At 38.2% G+C, this 16,816-nt stretch overlaps 1 protein-coding gene across 1 annotated transcript in view; it reads left to right on the forward strand.

Moving 5' to 3' along the window:
- Nucleotides 1–16,816, forward strand: part of LOC124404610 — a 184,718-nt gene that overhangs the window by 164,079 nt on the left and 3,823 nt on the right. Inside the window, exons 14-15 of the mRNA XM_046878916.1 lie at nt 15,796–16,246; nt 16,357–16,615. Coding sequence (XP_046734872.1) covers nt 15,796–16,246; nt 16,357–16,615 — 710 coding nt within the window. The remainder of the gene's footprint in view (nt 1–15,795; nt 16,247–16,356; nt 16,616–16,816) is intronic.

Raw genomic sequence — 16,816 nt, forward strand, 5'->3', positions numbered from 1 at the left:
TATCATGTATATAAATAATATAAAGCCGGTTGATCATCAGTCCGTAAGGAATAAGAAGTATAAAACCAGTTCTCGACTTGCGGGGACAATCCAAGCCCGTGACTATAGGTATAATAAAACCCGCCTCTTGTTGTTTCACGATTTACAACGTTTTTTCTCTCCATTTATATCGCCTCACGATTTACTCGGATCGATTCAAAAGCGAAACTGAAAGGCTTGGAACAAACATCAAGGCTGTTTAGAGAGGAAAATGGAATTTGGTATGAAATCGATGAATGTCGTTTGTAGGTACAATTAAATAATAAGTGGGACGACAATGAACGTCGCTTCTTTGTCACACAGTCGAACTTACAATTAAATCAAGTCGATCAACAAAACGAAGAGTATCGATCCCGGAAGTGAGCGACGGTATTATTAGACCTTGGGTTGCGAGGAAAATTATATTAGAGGATTACGAATGTGCGAGGTTAAGAAAATCACAACCGATGCATACGACTGACTCCGTTTGAACAGCATCCGTGTGGGATTCGAACGAGATTCAAGAACCGGCGCCTTTCCATCACTCCGGATTGCGCAACCATCCATGGAATGCCGGTCGAGATCCCATGACGCCGTTCGCTAGCTCGCTCTTCTAGTCGTGTTCTATAGGCTATCCTATTTTTCTATTTCTTCCTAGTATCGCCGTGCGTGGAACCCAGGCTTTCTGGTCGTAACGACAAATTGAATCACTCTTACTCTCGTACTGGAATCGCTGCTCTTCTTTTTCCCTTCTTCTTTCTACTTTTGTTGTTGGTGAATCGACTATACTTGCACCATCAGCCTTTGCATACGTGTTAATTATTCTCAACGTCGGATGATCGACGCTGTAATTCATGCACGCATCTGGACCATAACCGTGACCATAATCGTCGCCATGAAATCGGCATCTGGCTCTCGAAGTTGTTTTTTAAATCGTCGACCGCATTATTTTCCACGTGGCCGATGATCGAGAGGCTCGGATATTCGCTAATTGCAACGTCTATGTTGATATTCGCCTTGAAATATATATGGGGCATTCCATGCCATTTTGACAGAAAGTTTTTTTTTTTTTTTTTTTTCATCCTTTTCTATCCTATGAAAAACGTTTCTCAAAATTTTTTTTACAATTTTTTATTACCCAACCCAAAAAAAAATCTGTCAATTTTTTTATGAAATAGCTATAACCTTTTCAAAATATCACTTATCGGGACGTTTTTTTCTTTTGTAAATTTTTACTTTAAAATGTACATATCTTTTGAAAAATAATAGGGGGTCGGGTTCGAAAGTAGTCGATTTTCACGTGGAATGCACCATATATATGGACACACAGTGTAACGAGTCTTGTCTTGTGCCGATAATGGACAGTGTCTCGGGGCTTCGACCTTGATTGGAGGCGTTTTTAAGGCGTTGTTTACGTTGCCATTGGTTTTTGGACCTAGTCTATAGTAACAAAAAATAAACAACCAGATCCGTGGATCCGTGAAAGGTTTGCGGGCGGGTAATGAATATTTTATTATACGTATATACTTACGTAGGCGAGCGATGTATCCTGGGTGATTTATGCAGCTGGGATTATGTAACAACGATCACAACTGAGACGACGCGAAATATTCAAATAATACTTACTCCTGCTAACGAGATAATGTAGTCGATAACTTTGTTATTTAGATTACCGAGCGTGTGTTATACGCAACGAGAGCTTTTGTCACTTGATTTTCTTTTTCTTTATTGGACGTTTTTATACGTTGCTACATACCTACGTCACGCCAAGTTCGTATAATACACACACACACACACACACACACACACGCACGCTGCATGTTTTATCTTATTCGACTGTTCGTCAGATAATTCACTTCTGTTTCGAATGTCGAGAGTTAATCAATTCCATTGGGTAAAATTAAGTGTAATCTCATATTGCAACTTATGTATGTACATGTAACGAGATAAAAATGCCCAGGATTCTGTAATCGAAGCATTAACCTAAAATGGCTTGAAATAACTTGGTATTTATCTGAAATCACTTAGAACAACTTGCCATTCTGCATCTGAAAAGACTTAAAATTCATCTCAACTGCTTCAAATAATTTGGCCTTCGCCTAAAATTACTTGAAATCACTAGCTATTCATCTGAAAAGACTTGAAATTACTTGGTATTCATCTGAAAAGACTTAAAATTCATCTCAACTGCTTCAAATAATTTGGCCTTCGCCTAAAATTACTTGAAATCACTTGCTATTCATCTGAAAAGACTTGAAATTACTTGGTATTCATCTGAAAAGACTTGAAATTCATCTCAACTGCTTCAAATAATTTGGCCTTCGCCTAAAATTACTTGAAATCACTTGCTATTCATCTGAAAAGACTTGAAATTACTTGGTATTCATCTGAAAAGACTTGAAATTCATCTCAACCGTTTCAAATAATTTGGCCTTCGCCTAAGATGACTTGAAATAACTTGATATTCATCTGAAAAGACTTGAAATCCATCTCAGCCGTTTTAAATGATTTGGCCTTGGCCTAAAATGACTTGAAATAACTTGGCAATAATTTGAAACCACTGAAAATCGTCCTCAATCCTTGACTCGGACTTGTGCAGGATGATGAATAGCTCTTCAGTAAATGATCTGCCGGTCCCGAAGTAACTCTGTCCGGGCATAATATGAGGTTAGGAAAAAGTGACTGTATATTCCAAGAGAGTGCGGTCTAGCCTCGCAGGTTACGGCCCGAAAACAAGTCGTTTCTATTCGAATCACGTTTAACCGCTGCACCACCCGCCCCGTTACTAAAACATAACCCAACTGTTGGTATAAAAGTCGGCGATGCAGTACGGCGAGGACGAATCGTGACGTTTGAATTAAGAACACGATTACAACAGCAACAGCCGCAGCAGCAGCAGCAGCAGCCAAAGCGAATTAAACTTTACAGCCCGAAAAACGATGCGAGAATATTTTACCGGGTATAACAAAACCGGCAATTATTACGTATTATTTTCGCATGACCTTGTGATCTTGCGAAAAACGTTATAAATATCTCGTACAATCTGCAATTCAGTCAAAGCTATTGGAAAATCTCCTCATGCCAACGTCAGAGGCTGATTGTCGGCGCCATTTTATCACCACATAACCTAAGATTTTCATTTTTATAGAGGTAAATCGTAATTCTTCGGCTTTCAAATTACTCATGTCACATAAATTGATGAAATTTAATCAATGATGTACCTGTTGTACCATCCACACGAGAAAAAACATTGTCAACCGTCAGCTGTTAGCCTGGTTGTATTAGTTTGTTTCTTTTCCACCAGATGACGCATTGCAAAAAGACAATCCCAATAGAGACTAGCAAATTATTACGACCATCGTACGGCGGGTTCACGAACCGTTGATGCGGTGCTTTTTCGCATTAAAATTCGCGTCGCACGCCTCACTTCTTACGCAAGAGATAGTTGAGGAAAAAGATATTAAAAAAAAAAGAAGAAAGAAAAACGAAAAAAAAAACTTGGTCTTTTTGTTGACGCTTTTTTAGCGGTAATAATGAATTCATCGAAATTTACACACGACTTTGAACGATTCGACGACCTCGCGACGACCTCGTCCAGGAAGTTCCGAGGACTCGCGAAAATCAATTCACGCTCGTTATGCGATTGCCAAAATTTGCACAACGTTCGCGCAGCTTTTTTTTATACTGATACGCTGATTTCGATGGATTTCTTATGATTAATTCTTTTGTCGTGCTGCATGAAGGATGAGATTTTCTGGTCCTCTGCGTCGATTTGTCATCCCTTGAAATTCCGGTCACGTGATCTCGACGAGTCCTTCGGGACACGGGATCGTTTTGTATAACCGTGCGTCTCTACACGCAGGTAAACGCTTGTTGAATGTCGAATGGGAAAGTTCTACTCCTCGCCGAAAGATCATCGTGCCTAACCGTGAAGAAAATCGGTGAAACGCATTCCGACGCATTTTAAAACATTCCTCCCGCAGCCTGCCTGTATCGCGTGTATATTTAAGAATGATATTTCTGGCGCTTACAATATCGTTAACGTGTGATGTTTGTATGCTTATAAACTACACTAAACACGCCACTCGCGACCGGATAGACCCTTAAAATTAAACAATGCCGCATTCCTTCCGGGGAACTAGACGTCTGCATGGGTATAAAAGGTGCCTGAATCGTTATCGGTGTAAGATTGACGAAAATAAACTGCTGAAAGAAGCCATTAGTCATAAATAAAGACAAAGACGGACATCAGGATTTCGCTTTTCACCCCTTTATCCTTGTGATAGGACAAACCCGATCGTCGACGATTTTTTTTTAAGAAGAGATTCTAGTCATGGTTCATTGCCTATGATAATACGAACACATGAATATTTTTTGACAACTGGTGTTTTCTTTTTTTACATTTCGGGTGGGGGTTAAAATGTTTGAGAAATGAAAAAAATTGACGATAGAAATTTTCGACAAGAAGCGAAAATCATTCACACTTTCGAAACGAGCACATACATAAGATAGATAAATAATCAAACGTTCACAAGAACGTCGAAAAGGAGAAGAAATTGGCTAGAAATATCGAAAGTCAAAGTGAATGTAACAGAATCGTGAGAAAATATTATATTTCGATTCTGCTCGTTCGAACTTGTTCAATTTTTCGATTTCTCAGCTTTCGAAATTCCGTAAATTACGTTTGGCATCGTTGAAAATTCAGTACCTAGTATGAACTTTCCACGACGTTTCTATCTTCTTCTTTCGGACCTCCTGTCAATAAAATTATTATCATTTCGATTTCCTTGCGCTTCATTCCCTACAAAAATTTCCCCGATTCTGTAAATAAACGATGAGTATATAAATGTAAGCAAACGACGACTCGCCCTGTTATTTATTGTATGTAATAATAATAGGCGTGGGCGATGATCGACCTACTGAACCAGAATAACCGGCTAGTTTACTGTTGGTTTTTCACTCCCGGCAAAGACAATCGCCATAAAGCAACGGGCCGGCGACGCGAATTGAATGACGAAAAGTTCTGACATCCATTTGCACTTTAACGCCGTGAATCGACAAGCGATTCTTTCCTGCCAACGACGACGATCAGCTTCTTCACGTGAGTTATTCGAAGCACGTTAGGGTGTCAGTGTTTCACGCGTATCCTGTTGGGGCGATTAAACTCCGGGAGAAAACAATTAGCCTGTTTTTTTTTTAGGACGGGTGGAGGGGAGATCATCTGATATTTTTCATTCAATATACATATACATACATTTTTTTTCCTTTTTTTTGATTTTCGATTTCTTTTATTTTTTGATATTTTTGTTGGTAACCCTTAAAAGAGCCTTGTTGGTAAATTTTGAGATTTTTTTGATCACCTGTTACGAAAATATCAAATTTTCAACAAAAAAAATCAAACTATATACCTACACTCACTTTCAATAGTTAGAATTAATATTTAAAACTCAAAAATCTTAATCAAAAAGACTTTGAATATTTAATTTTTTTTTTTTGTATTTTTTTTTTTTTTGCAAAGGTCATTTAAAAACAAAGAATTTAAAAAAGAAAACTTCAATTTGAACCATTATTATGAAAGTTATGAACAAAAAACGAAACTAAAAAAAATCGATTTTCTTGGGGTACTAAGAAATATTTTAAAAAAATTGAGAAAATCAAAAATAAAAATTTTTATTAGACTAGCAAGTTAGATTTTACAAGCTAATTGTATCTCGCAGGTATAATTAATAACTTGTTGTTGTTCTCTTAATAGGTTGGTATAGGCGCCAGCAGACAGAAAATTATCGCGTCATTGTCTGTATTTTGGAAAAATATCGACGCAGTGTGAAAATTCAAAGACAACACTACAATTATCGTTCCGATATTTGATGCATTCTATTTCTGAAAATACAGCAGGAATTTTTCTGCAAGATAAAAATTGGAAAAAATATGAATACAGCGATCAACGAACGAGCGTTAATTAATATATTCACCCACTTTGCTATCTTTGAACCCGAGATCTGCACTCAACTGCGACGCGTGTGCGCAAGCTTGTAATTCAATTTGCAAATTTGATCGATCACTTTCAAGTTTCATTTTTCACTGAAACTAATCTAGTCCGGCTGATTTCCTCCTACCATCGATTTGCATTCGGTCGTTTTTCCTTCTTTCCTTTTCTCCCGCGCTTTGATTTTAATTTATCACCTCATGTTATGCATTTATTTGTGCAGATAACATATCGACAGAAAATTTTCATCCACATATACCCAATTTCCACGGGACGTTTAAAGGGTATCTACTTTCACTTCTCGTCAGCCTCGACGTTTCTCGCGATTAAAACTCGAACCGTTAACCGTCGACAAGACGTGGAAATTCCTCAGGGGTTATGTATATATACTGTTCGAAATTTGAAAAGCGGTAAATTTCTACGTCACCGGTTGCTGGAATTTTCGTCCTATTGCTGAAGCTGTAAGCCATTTATCAAGACGTATCAATGACCGATTCTTATCACCTTTGGTCAATTTTACAGCCTTTAATAATTTTCGAGTTTGATGATCACTTTCACCGTGAACAGCTGACGCGCAGGAAAACTATCTGTAAAGCGGAAGTTCAAAGAACCCTGGTTTTATTGTAAACTCTGGGGTTTGTAATGCGATAATAATTCCTCGTAACCACGTATAATTAATCAATTTATACCGCGAAAGAAGAATGGAAAAAATTCTAATTTTTTTTTTTTTTTTTTTAACGTGCTCGGCGTTCCCGCGGAGCTTTAAAAGTTGAGCTTTAAATAATAAGGGCGATTGAAGGACGCGGGGCAACCTTAGGAATAATAAACCGATAACCAACTGACCTCTCTGCAAAATGCCAAGACTGTAATGCACGAGTTGATATTTTTTTGTTTTCTTCTCTCTTCCTAGTCTTTAGTTTATTTCTATTTTTTACGGTATCTGGTCGGTTTCTATTTTATTACCAGATTTTTGTCAACTTGACTTTTGTTCGGTACAAGTTTTGTAATAGATTTTAAACTATATATACATGTATGTATTATTTTTTTTCATCGTCATTTTGCACGCTTCGTAATAACGAAAATGGCACGTTTCTCAGGCTGCGGACTCTCCAGCTTTGAAATAATGACGAAATTCACCGCGTAACCTAATTGCATACCTCAACTTTATGTATATACCTACGTATATACCTCCGGGTAACTATACTTGGTCATGTGCGTTTAAAGTTGAATAAAATTCAACGACGAATCAATGATTCTGTATGTTTGATTTTCATAGCTGTGGGTGATTTGCTCGGAAATCCGTTTTTTTTTTTTTTTTACATCGTAGTAAAATTAATTATCACACTTTATTCTACAGTGTCACACACTTGTCTCTTCTTATGTTTTGTCCCAGTTAATTTGATAATCATCTAAACCCCCTTTGCTAATAGAATTAATTAGAAAGTCACGCAGCACCGTGACTTGTAAGTTAAATCTGGGCTCTAAACGTGACCCATAATTGAATGATTTAATAACCACTCGAGTATAACGTTAGCGAAGAACCGGAACAGCGGTTATAATATTATAATCATTGATGTGATATTATACATCGAAACCAAGAATTGGCGAAAATCTATCATGCAAGTTTATACCGTTTTTACTCTGTTGATTTGTGACTTAAATTGTTTCATTTGAACACGTAAAATATATCTCCATACCCATATATGTATAAAACACCATAAAAATTTCTCACTTATTATTAGTCACGAACAGCATGTATTATTTATATATATAGATACACACATACACACACAGATTAATTAGTGTAACCGTTTAATTTAGTTTCCTTCTCGCTGCCGCGTCGTCGGTTATTTTTATCTTTCATCTTTTCTTTTACAAAAACGTTATTTTACACGCTTGGGAAGATAAATTATCTATAATAATAATAATAATTTACGTAACTCGCGGAGTCACGGCCTCGGGCGAAAAATACCGAAGCATCTATTACAGCGATAAATTTGGAATCAAGGTTGATTAAAAAAAAAAAAAAAAAAAAATAAAACAACAATATTTCTGATACACGACTATAAGCATTAGCACACATTACATGCACGATTTCGCGTTACTTATTATAGGTACAGAAAATTGCGTACGCTGCAGCTAAATCACGATCCTGCCAACGATCCTGCAACGCTTTATATCCGCACTCATAATCCCCCGCCATGAAAATCCGAACGCATCTGTTCATTTCGAAAATCTATGTTCCGACTCATGTTCATCGTGCCTGTGCAAATCCTGTGCACTGATGTCATTGAGAATTTTTCAAAATTGAACGAAACTTTGACCGAGATTTATCTCCTTGCAAAATATTTCGATCCAATTAACTCTCAAATATGTATATCAATGATTAAACAATGTTAATTATACTCGGAATAATGTGATCTTAAAAACTGATTTATTTATTAATTTTTTTGTTTGATTTTAACAAACTATCGAAACACGAGTATAATTTTCGACGTTTATTCCCTCTCGGAATTATTCGAAAGACATCTGTTCTCTCTCGAGCAAATCTATTGTGCCGATACACCCGGCTTGTACCATATTGTATACCCACTCGGGACGTTTATTCAATCCTCACTGGTGCAGCGTAAAAGTGCATCACTCTCGATGCAGTCGTCGGGTAATTGGACAAGTAGAGGGAGCTACGAAGCGGCGGTTTCGAGTCCTTGTGATCTCGATCAGTCGCAGAACTTTCAGACGAAACTGCATCGTCTCCACTCACTAAAGGCTGTGCACGTGCGAATCGCCAAGTTCTCCCGATCGGATCCAGTAATTATTATTATCGTCGACGTCGACGTCGTCGTCAGGGGCAAATAACGTCTGACCCTCACTGCCAATTAACCTTTGTCGAATAATTGCAATAATTGGGTGCTATGGATTTGAATGTAACTCTACTCGTTAGGGTGGGTAGAAAAAAATTACTATTTATTTCTTCTTTTTTTTTTGTTTTCGTTAGTCACCATGAAAATATCCTTCAAGATGACGAAGAAAAAATTGTGCAATAGTTTGAGCTCTTAATATTAATATTAAATTATACAGGCAAATGTTTTTTTTTTTTTATTTTGGAATTTTATTACTCAACAACGGATTGACGTATCGTAAAGAACAATACATATTTTTATAGGAAATTTAACGATATACAGAAAAGGTCTCTTGCGATTTTTTCGTAAATCTATTGATTCAAAAGTTATTCAAAGTTAAAAATTAGTTATCTTAAATTTGACGATTTTTTTTTTTATTTTCACTGTGAAACAATGGTTGAAAAATGTAAATAATATAATTTTTCTTAAAGTTCATGTTATCTTCTTTACTGAAACATCGACATTTACTAAAAAATTTCCAATTACTCAACAAGAAATAAATTTTTCAACATAAACTATTGTACAAAATTTATATTTTTATCAATTTAAAAAAAAAAACGTTTTTATCGATAAGAATTTTTTGTGTCACTCCAGAAAAACTTCACAGAAATTTTTACACGATTCTGGATGATTCCAGCTGATTTCCACAGTCATTTCGTACGATTTCAAAGCAATTTCTATGTCCGATTTCATTCTGATTTCAACCCCTCGGCATAATCTCTGATTTCAGACACCGAAATTACAAGCCTGGGATCAATGGCGAACTCGAATGCAATTTCATCCATTATCGCGACTGCACCTGGACCTTAAACGTTGTTACGGTCCTTCGTAACTCTGTGCACACACTTTTAGATTTCTATTACTTAATGCCCGCCCTGCGTGTAGTGCCTGTCACTTGGTTCCATTGTGTACTTTCTACTCGTGTAGCGGAAATATTTCATCAATTTCGTATAGCTTGTACTACAGGGATAAAATACATGCGTAGGTACGTTCAAGTATACATATATGTATATATTTAACGTCAGCGTACAGCTGCTGCAACGTTTAATTCGGGGAGAGAACGTTTATTATATACCCGATGAATCGCCACGTTTTCAATAAGGGTCAGCTGTTCTCCAACTATGATCGAATGAGCGCGCGTTTTCGTCCTGAAAATTATTTCATTCGATCGATTATTTTACATGCTGTTTCAAAGATGTAATTCATAAGTAATTAATACGTCCGAGACTATAGATACTTTTTATTCATTTTAATCGATGATAACAAGTGATTTAGGGAATTTTTTTTAAATCGTAGTCATCGTAGAGTGAAATCGAAACGAAATTACTGGATTTTTTTTTAAATTTAAATTCAAAAGTCAAAATGAAGAATCGATGTGTATAAACTTTTTTTAAATACATTATAATAGTTTGCAAATGTATGATTATTTTATAAACACACGACGTGCGACTGTCTGGTAAATAAATTAACAAATAGTATCCATTTTACTAAAAAAAAAAGATCTCCTTAAAATTACATTTGCTAATTTTATCCTCATCTCTGTTTTATTTATTTATTTTTTTTTGTCTTCGTTGAACAAATAAGAGAAAATTTCGCAAATTCGTAAAATAAAATATAAAATGTGAGTCACGTATCTTCTACACGTGATTTGAATCGGCAGATTCGATGCAATATATGCAATAACTACGCGTGCATTGAGAAAGAAAAAAAGATTCCCAGCCGATTTTTACTCCCGTTTATGTATCTCGGTGCTAATTGCTCTTGGTTATCTGTATTTGGTCTCAGCAGGTTCGACTGCGCGATCGATTTTAATCCGTATTCATTTATTATATCTATTTATGTATTTTATTCTTTTTCTTTTGCAATTTTTTTACAATCCACGTATAGCTTTTCCCATAGAAAATTCCCATTTAAGAGGTTGCGGCAACCTTTCTCTTTACCTTCTATATATCCACCTGATCCACGATCTTTCTCTCCCGTTAAAGTTTCCTCCCGTATAAGATTGTCGTGCATAGCCTTACCTGATTATCCAATCATATAATAAAGTGACTCGTTTACTGCAGATAATAAAACGCGATTCAATTATAGGTTCACGTCAGCAAAAATCACTCGACTTTTTCGAATTATAACCTTTCGACGCTAAAAAGGAGAAGAAAAAGAGATTATACGAAATTGAGAAAAATTGTTGCATTGAATTTTCAAATCATTCAATCTTGTTTTGTAACGAATTCCATCTACGCAGCTGGAGATTCGCTCCAATATCCTGATGACGATGACGACGGTGGTTGAGTAACACATTTTTCTTTCTCGACGTTCGATCTTGCGATTCGGGATAAATCCCAATTGTAATTGCTGCGAAGCGTGAAGCGTTGATCTCTATTCGTTCCTAGCTGTGCTAGGCACCCGCACGACAAAATCCTAGAGCGATTCCTTCTCGCGGCAAAAAATAGCGTGAGAAAATCCTAATGCATGATCGCTTTGAGCTTCTTAATCGACAGCTGCAGGAGGAGAAAATCTCTGGACGATGGACAAGGTCCTGGACGTCCAGACGGAAAGTTAACGAGCGTTGATTCCGTCCGTCTTGTGTCGCAATCGCTGCCTTTCGCGTGGATTTATTTCTTTCGAAAAACTGCCGTCAAGATTCACGAGATTTACCGCGGGTGAAAGTCTCGGATGTTTGCTTCTGCATCATCATCATCAGCTTCTTGTTCTTCTATGTGACGGAACTTGCCGCACTTAAATTGCTAAAAAAATAGGAAATTGAGGAAATCGAAAAATGAGAATCTAAGTTTTTCCAAGTCACTTGAAGACCTCGACGTTTTATTTCACACGCGATCATCCTGACCCGAAAAAAATTCTTTGTTCCAGTGAAATTTTCGTGGATATAGTAAACCTTAGCAACTAACGATGGAAAGGGACGCAGAACTAATGACTCTTTCACGAAACTTCCTGGCTACTCCTATGCCCGAATATGTACAGACTTGAACAGAAGCGCGAGATTACGGTTCAGTGGCACCAATAATTCCTGCATCATAGGGTACATTATAGAGACCGGTAGTGTGTCCAGCACACAACTTTCCTTAGCGGCATTCCTATCGGTCAGCAACCCATACTCTGTATAATATTATCCCATTCGGCGTTGCCTCTCGATGCTTATTGCAACAGGAATCACCATTGTAGGGTCAATTATCATTCACCGAACGACTCGTAATCGTCCTCACACTTGCTTTCTAATCATAATCGACGCTCACTAAACGGACCTTGTTTCTTCTTTAACTTTATCCGAACGTGAGAACAATTTAATGTGTCTTCAGCTTCTCGAATCCTTCGTTTTTAATAGTCCAGTTAAAATATGCTCAAAAATGACTTCAGATTTGAGTTCCTGAGTTTTGTTTTTTATTTTATTTTATTTTATTTTTTTTTTTTATTGTTGACTGGACTTAGTGAATTCAGATGAACACTATAGTATAGGCACGCATTTTCTGTCAGTTTCTGCGACGACGAGCAGCTGCTTCCATCGACTTGGTTGAGTCTTCCGTAAACGTCAGTCTGTAACCTTTGTGCATTTTTTGCAAAACCATTTCATTCTACTCGTTATTATAGCTTTCTCTCGTCGCGAACTTTGCTCACTGAAGATGCCAGCTCGAATTATAGATACAGGTAGAAGGATTATGCGAGATATGTTTTCTGGCATGATTTAGTCAGTGATAAACTTCGTACTTTTAGCGAGAATTAATAAGCAATATTTTTTGCCAATTTATACGCGCTTTTTTATTATATCTTTTCAAATCTTCATTAATTCGTACGTGGTGAATTCTTCATTTCTTTACTAGACGATTAGATTATTTCAGCTACTCTAAAGAATCTAATCAGTCTTGAATCTATTAACCTTTGTCTATCTTTACATGTTCTTTTGATTATACTATAAACTGTTGAATAATAACCGAAATATAGATTCACTTATGCATATTGTATAAATAATAATTACAATTACTTTAGACACCGATTTGTATACCTGCTTTTAACCCCTCTACGTAATGAACAATTTTTTCTTGTATAATAAACGTAAAAAAATTAACGCTTTTACATAGCACACAATAAATACAGACATGAAAATAATCGTACATATCTTCCGAAATGAAATGATGGAAACACGATTATTATAAGCAAAGTGGATCACAGTCCAAATAAGAAATTGAAATTGCTGTTTAAGTCGCACGACACATCGCATGACGTGCTGTAAAACTTCCTCCTCTTTCCTTTCGGTTTTTTGTTGAACATCGTCTCATTTCTTGCTTTCAACGCAGGTAGAGTCTTTGACTTTTACTACGGGTACATACGTTCATTAATCTTAACAAAGTATATTATACATACCTATTCGCGTATGGAAAGTTGTGCAGATTATTAACGATCATTATACGTTCGAAATCGAATTTGCACAATGTATGTACCTATATATATAATACCGCACGTCTTTCTTTTTCTTGCTTCTAATTTCATTGTATAATATACTCTCTAGTATATAATAATAATTTGCCTGGATTAATTAAACATGCCTCAATGTAATCAGACCTTGACTCAGATATCGTGGCTCGTTTTTACACCCGTATTTAAACGCTTGCAAGTGAACGTTGAGCGCATATTAGTCCAATGAACACGCTAATTCCGTTAACATTATATCTGCACTTAAGTCCCAATTTCTCAAACTTTCGGGTATTTTTATTATATCTTTGTACCATGCACGTATGCCGTATTGTAAGAAGCCAACTGCATGAGGTGAGAGAGAACGAGATATATAATCAAGGAGAAATTTTTGGGAACCCTTCTATTTATTATGTATCATAATAACCCTTGTAAGCCAGCCCGTGTATTAAATTTATCAAATTCAATAACTACCCCCGCTTGTTTGTATCATATGGTTAAGTGCCTTTCACGCCCTGCACTTGGGTAGTTTCACAATGCATTCGTCGATCCGTGGATGTGCATGTAGATACACTATCTGCACGCACGAGGGCGTGGAAATTGGGATTTATGGAACCGGGTACTTGGGTGCCCCAAAAATAAATAATCCCCCCGAGAGACAGAGAAAAGGGGGACGGATTGTTCGGCCTGAAAGTTTTCCCTCGTGCAGAAAGGGGGTGCAATGTACATGTATATATTTCATGCCCAAACCGCAACATGCGGTTTTCTCGCAGGGTGCAAACAAGACCCGCAAGTCTTCTCCCCTGCCTGTGACTTGCCGGCAAAATTATACAATGTTTAATTTATTTTCATGCTCTTCTCTATATTTATGACCGCATAAAATCCCCCGCCGCAAACCCAGAATCCCCTAATCAAACATCGTTACTGGTTTTATTGTGCTTCCCCGTCATATTTACGAGCTTGCGAACGACACGTGCCGGGAAACTGCCCGAAGATTTTTCTACCCATATAAAGCAGGATAAGGGGTAGGAAAACGCTCCTGGAAACGACGCGATTCTATCTCGAATTCTTCGATACGCGTTTCAAACTCCGACGAGGTACCAATACTCTTCTGACTTTCGCGATTCGAGGTGGGAAAATTGCAAATTTCTAAACGTTTCAACCGCGGTTTGCGATCAGGGTGAACACGACGCGTGCTCGTCCCTCCATCGAAGCGTATCGCTGACAATGAACACATTTTCCGGTCTCCTGAGCTCACGGCTGTAACTTGTATCTACTACGAAGTTTGCTAGCGTAGTTTGTGCCATTGGAATGTGTTTACTGATTTTGAGAAAAATCATTCATTCATTGCTATGTGGTGGGGAGAAAATTGTAGCAAAATTTTTGTCGGTTATTCTATTGGTATACCAAAAACAAATCTGCTGAACTACGTCCTGCGAGCTGGAGAACCGGAAGAAATCAAATCCCGCGTGTATGAAGTGCCGATTTGTACGGCCTCGTGGCACCTGGCTATTTCCGGTTACGGAGGAAATTAACTTCTTCACTTTTGCACCGTTCAGCTTCGCGTTATTCAACCTCTCATGCAGCACGCTCACCGTCATCAGCTATCGCGATTATAACGATATGTATGTGCGAACATACATTCGCACAAATCCGGTAAGGATCTAAGCATAATCGTCTTCAAGGTAATTTGCGGTTTCTTGTTCGTCTTTATTCATCGAGTTTGCCCATGTCGAAAAAGAAAAAACTTTCGCAAGTGTGATTATATTGATTATATTTTGTTATGCCACAACATTTGGGTAAATTAATAAAATACTTATATCACAAAATTTAAATAAATACAACAGAGGTTATCGATGTTATCGAGTAGATACGATTTATACGCTCGGAGATGAGCAGCTGGTGCCTCGCTGCAGTTGATAGACGCATCCTGGCTCGACTATTGTGCAGTTACCATCCCCTTTTACTTCATCGTGTGTTCTTTTTTCCCCGTGATATCACAAAAGCTCCCTGACCGCGAAGATGATCGATGATTAATCGTCCAGTGAACGCTTTTGTACCCCTTAGGTTCTATCATCGCCATCAAGTATACCCGCAGTATCAAAAGATCCCTTACAAATGCGAAACATCCCGCATCATTATCGATCCTCCGTGTTGTCGGCTTTTTTTTTTTTTTTTGTACTAATCCGACATTCACCGCTTCCTCGTCGTTTCCTGCTCAATATATCCTCTGCACATCAGGACGAACCTTGGTGTCCCTAAAAACCTCTGACAGCTGATATATGTCATCTTCTCCTCTCCTTAGCTGTATCACGTGTCATCGATCGTACATTTTTTCAAAATCTCGTGTTTTTGGATTTCTAAAATCTGAAAAAGGAGAAATGGGTTTTAAAAAACGTGAACCCACTTGTCGATTATCATTCTTGCTGGCCTTAATCTAATTCTCCTTATTTCTTTTTACCTTTTCAGAAACACCTGGACAAGGGTAGCGACCTCGCGGAGGCGGCGAACACCAGCGGTCTTCGGGAGTTGGCGCGTTCCCTGAAACAGCATCTTCGTGGTTTCGGTTCGCGTCTAGAGGACACGAGGGAGCGTCTGGAAGACACCTCGCGATGTTTCCTGCTACTGGACCGAGCCTACGAATGGGCATTGGAGGCGACAAGGGTGGTCGGCGACCGTCGGGCCCAGCAGTTCCTTATGGCGAGGCCACCGCTTCCCCAGGAACACTTCACCGAGATGGTTGCCCTCGCTGAAAAACTGGGCAACGAACCACTCTTAGAGCAGTGTCGTGTGGCCAGAAACAGATGCGCCGAAGCTCTCGAGCTCACGAGGTCTCAATCCGCCCCAGGAAGTCCTGCTCGAAGAAGATCCTTCGCCGCTACCGGATCTGCCGCGTCCTGGGACGACAGCCTGACGAAACGTGAGTGTCTACAGAGTTTTTTTTTTTTTTTTTTTTTTAGAGAATTCAACGCTGCGATTACTCGCCGAATACTTACCCTGTAATTAATTCTTCACTTCGACTTTCTTCAGGCACTTCCTGGGACGACAGCGACAGCGCTTCCTGCTCCTGTCCCGTTGACGGCGGCGTCGGTCCAGGATCCGGAAACGGCGGTCGTCCTACCCTCGACAACATCGCCGAGCTTCGTGAAAGCGCCGAACAGCTTCTCGACTCCTCCTCTCCACCACGTTCGCCACCCCGATCACCGGCGCCTCGACGCCTCGCAAAACCACCCGTCAATTCGCACCTGCACCGAGCACCCAGTATTGCGCCTGGAATGAAAGCCAAGAAGTAAGTTTGTCACATAAATATATATTGACAATCTTAAATTTAATCGTTTTTATCCTCATTATCATCGACGACATTCTGATCGATGAAACAAATTTCTTCATCGACTATACATAATATTGCTGGAAGCTTTCAACACTCTTCGACCTTTTCTATATCTCCATGATACATTCTATGAAGTAGAGGAATTTTTTTCATATTTTT

The sequence above is a fragment of the Diprion similis genome, chromosome 3 (assembly GCF_021155765.1).
Source record: "Diprion similis isolate iyDipSimi1 chromosome 3, iyDipSimi1.1, whole genome shotgun sequence".
NCBI classification, from domain to species: domain Eukaryota; kingdom Metazoa; phylum Arthropoda; class Insecta; order Hymenoptera; family Diprionidae; genus Diprion; species Diprion similis.